The 3,633-nt window shown below is 36.5% G+C and overlaps 1 protein-coding gene across 1 annotated transcript; it reads left to right on the forward strand.

The window, feature by feature from the left end:
• The first annotated feature begins 1,819 nt into the window (after window positions 1-1,819).
• On the forward strand, window positions 1,820-3,236 carry LOC106339373 (probable WRKY transcription factor 15). The gene is made up of 3 exons (XM_013778166.1): window positions 1,820-2,595; window positions 2,686-2,811; window positions 2,898-3,236. Exons 1-3 carry the CDS (start codon window positions 1,901-1,903, stop codon window positions 3,070-3,072), a joined length of 996 nt encoding a protein of 331 aa, XP_013633620.1. The 5' UTR covers window positions 1,820-1,900; the 3' UTR covers window positions 3,073-3,236.
• Window positions 3,237-3,633: the final 397 nt, after the last annotated feature.

Consider the following 3,633-nt stretch of genomic DNA (forward strand, 5'->3'; position numbering starts at 1 on the left):
GTTGGCGTGAAAACATTTTTTTGTGATTTTGGCATGAAAACATGTTTTCGGTTTTTGCGGAAAAACACGTTTTTGCAATTTTGACGGGAAAATATTTTTTTGCAATTTTAGCGGAAAAATGCGTTTTGGGGTTTTGGCGTGAAAAAGTAGTTTTTAGCACGGGAAAAAGTGTTTTTATAGTTTTGTCAGTTTTCGTTTGTGATAAAAATGTTATTATGTTTAGGTTTGTAATTTGTGAATTACATTAGGGGTATAATAGACATTATACCATTTTGAATGAACCATATTCATTCAAATGATCCAAATTGGTTCAGCTGAATGGACTTTAAAATTAAGCCTAAATTTTCAAAAGTCATCCGGATGATCCATCTGTATGAGTTGCACTTTTAGTGCCTAAACAAACAAAACTCTCATTTTCATCCAGATGGCTCATCCACATGGAGAAACAAACAGATCCTAAATTAAATTATCATAACTAATTCGGCCAATTCAAACCTAATTCACTGAATACAAATACTCCTGAATATAACCAGGACATTTGGTTGGATACCGTTTTCACAATAAAAGTACATGTTCAAGTACTAATGTACATGTGTGTGTAGATTTAAGGGATTTCCACAACAACCAACCTAAAACCTTAAGTGTCATCATAAATTCTCATCAGAAAATATAACTAGTACAAACGGCGTTTAAACATATACAATTCCACAGACATTGAGACACAAACAATCCCATAATCAAACACACAGAAACAAAGAAACTCTAACTAGAGACGACCAAAGCGGAATATAATTTAACTTAAATCATCATTCAAAAGTTGAGAAGCAAGAAAAATAGACGTAAAATAAAGAAAAATAATGAAATACTATAACGAAAAGGAAGCTGGCGAAAGGTCAACTCCACCAAGCTGGCGAGGACAAAACTTCTGCGATTACGTTAAAATCGGGTCCCACTTCTAAATCAGATCTTATGGCTGACGACCAAAGTTTGACCCGCTGCTCTCTCCGCAACTGCTCCTCTCTCTCTCTTTTTCGTCCGTTATGACTTATGCTCTTACCAGTTATCATTATTTTTATTTTTTTGTCTGCATCAAAAAGTGTATTCTGTGTTACATTTCCAAGAAATCACATGCATTCTTCATCTAATCAGAGGGATTAAGATGATGAAATCACATGCACTTTTACTGTATAAATTTCACACTCATGGGATCCGCTTAGACTGGATCAATTTATTAGTTGTTCAAGTCTTAGAAACTTCAGAGGTGAATAGGGTTTGATTTTTTTTTTCATTCTTTCATTACAGTTATGATTTAACCACTATGCATATCTTAAATAACAAAGCCACTTAACATTAGACATAGGAATTTAACATTAACCAGGACAGTTATCAGCCAAAATTTCTATTTATCAACCACTAATATTATAAACTAATGTATAATAGCTAATATGCGTATAGTTAGTTGCGGCCAATAGCTACTTCCAAGCGATCAGAATTATATACATTGCTACTTGTATAAGTTATAGCTTTGTAAGAAATACAATGGTTTCGTGATACAACAGTCCATATTTTATCTTCTATCATTCTATATTCGATTTCATCTTTTAACACTTTGATTACCAAACGGTGCTTTTTCCGTTTTGACAAATATTGACTTTTTAATATAACAATTAAGGAAATTGACTTCTTAATCCTCAAGACATTAAAGAGAAGCAAAGAATCAAACCCTATTTATGAACATAGAAAAGTCTAACGTGACACATTAGTCAAGCCATTTAACCATCTTTTTCTAATTTTTTTTTTTCCTCTCTTACTTATTAGTCCCTTCAAATCTCAAGAAGTCCACAAGTCTCTCTCTCTCTCTCTCTCTCTCTCCATTATTCTTCTTGTAGAGAGAGCTTTTATGGCGGTGGAGCTCATGACTAGAAACTACATCTCCGGCGTCGGAGTCGACAGCGTAGCCGTACAAGAAGCAGCTGCTTCAGGTCTCAAAAGTATGGAGAATTTTATTGGTTTAATGTCTCATGAAAGCTTTAACTCCAGTCAACCATCTTCTTCCTCCTCCGCCGCCATCACCGATCTTGAACTAGCTCGTAATACAACGGCGGACGCGGCGGTCTCCAAGTTCAAAAGAGTCATATCTCTCTTAGATCGTACTCCAACCGGACACGCCCGGTTTAGACGCGCTCCGGTTATTTCACCAACTCAAGAAATTAAACCGACGCCGTTTCAAGCTCCGCCGCAGATCCATAAAGGTTCGTTTTCTTCACCGATTAAAACGATCGAGTTCTCTTCTCTCTCCTCCGTAACGGCGGAGTCTGAGCACATGAAGCACCACCACCGTCGTGAAACGGCGCCATTTGGTGCTCAAAGCCTCTCTACAACAGTTTCTTCACATCGCCACCGTCCTTCTGAAACGGTGCCGTTTACTACTCAGAGCATCTCCACAACGGAAACGGCACCGTTTGGTAATCAAAGCCTCTCTACAACAGTTTCTTCTTTCTCCAAATCAACAAAGAGAAAGTGCCACTCGGAGAATCATATCGCCGGAAAATGCGCCTCTGCTTCGTCCGGTCGTTGTCATTGCTCCAAGAAAAGGTATTATATTACAAGATTCGACATTCCAACACTTCAAAGTCAGGTCTTGTCGTAATAGGTTCGATCTAAACGGTTTCTTGTCTGCTACAGGAAGACAAAACAGAGGAGAGTAATTAGGGTTCCGGCGATAAGTGCTAAAATGTCAGATGTTCCTCCAGACGATTATTCATGGAGAAAATACGGACAGAAACCAATCAAAGGATCTCCACATCCAAGGTACTTAATAAGATTCAGGTTGTGTAAGATCGAAACTTGTTGGACACGGTACTGAATCTTTGTGTGTTGGTTTGACAAATAAACAGAGGATATTACAAGTGCAGTAGCGTAAGAGGTTGTCCAGCTCGCAAACACGTGGAGCGAGCGGCCGATGATTCGTCCATGTTAATCGTTACTTACGAAGGAGATCATAATCATTCTCTCTCCGCCGCTGATCTCGCCGGCGCCGCCGTAGCAAATCTCATTTTGGAATCGTCTTGAAGAGAAAAAAAAACTTTTAAGGCATATGATATAAAATTAGATCTTTAGCGAAGTTACTTCTCTTTTAGTTCTGTTTTAAATGACTGAAACTATGAATCATGTAATCAAAAACCTTCTGCGGAAGATATAACATTTTAGCTAAATTAAAAATTCGATTCATATTAGTTTTTTTGGTTCTTTATTTTTTTAGGTTTTGATTCATCATCTGAATTCTGACATATCGCAATTTGGATGGCTGATTGCAGTTTGAAGAGTATATTTTTATTTTAGGCAAAAAAAATAGAAAGCTTGGGGTCAAAGTTAAAAGTTGGGTAAAGAAGATGGGACGTGTTAAATGGTCAAAGAAGTAGAAAGATATGGGACCAAAGATGTCGTGTTTGACCAGAGCTTCTACGACAAAGGAGTAATTTAAGTAATTATTATGAAACACAAATTCTTTTTCAACTTATATATATTTATGAAACACAAATTATTAAAATCTAAAAACTAATTTAAGTAAATGTTAAAAAGGGAGAAAATTCTAATCCTAGCAAAATCTTATTAAACTAATGATTAATAAAC

The sequence above is a fragment of the Brassica oleracea genome, chromosome C4 (assembly GCF_000695525.1).
Source record: "Brassica oleracea var. oleracea cultivar TO1000 chromosome C4, BOL, whole genome shotgun sequence".
NCBI lineage: Eukaryota > Viridiplantae > Streptophyta > Magnoliopsida > Brassicales > Brassicaceae > Brassica > Brassica oleracea.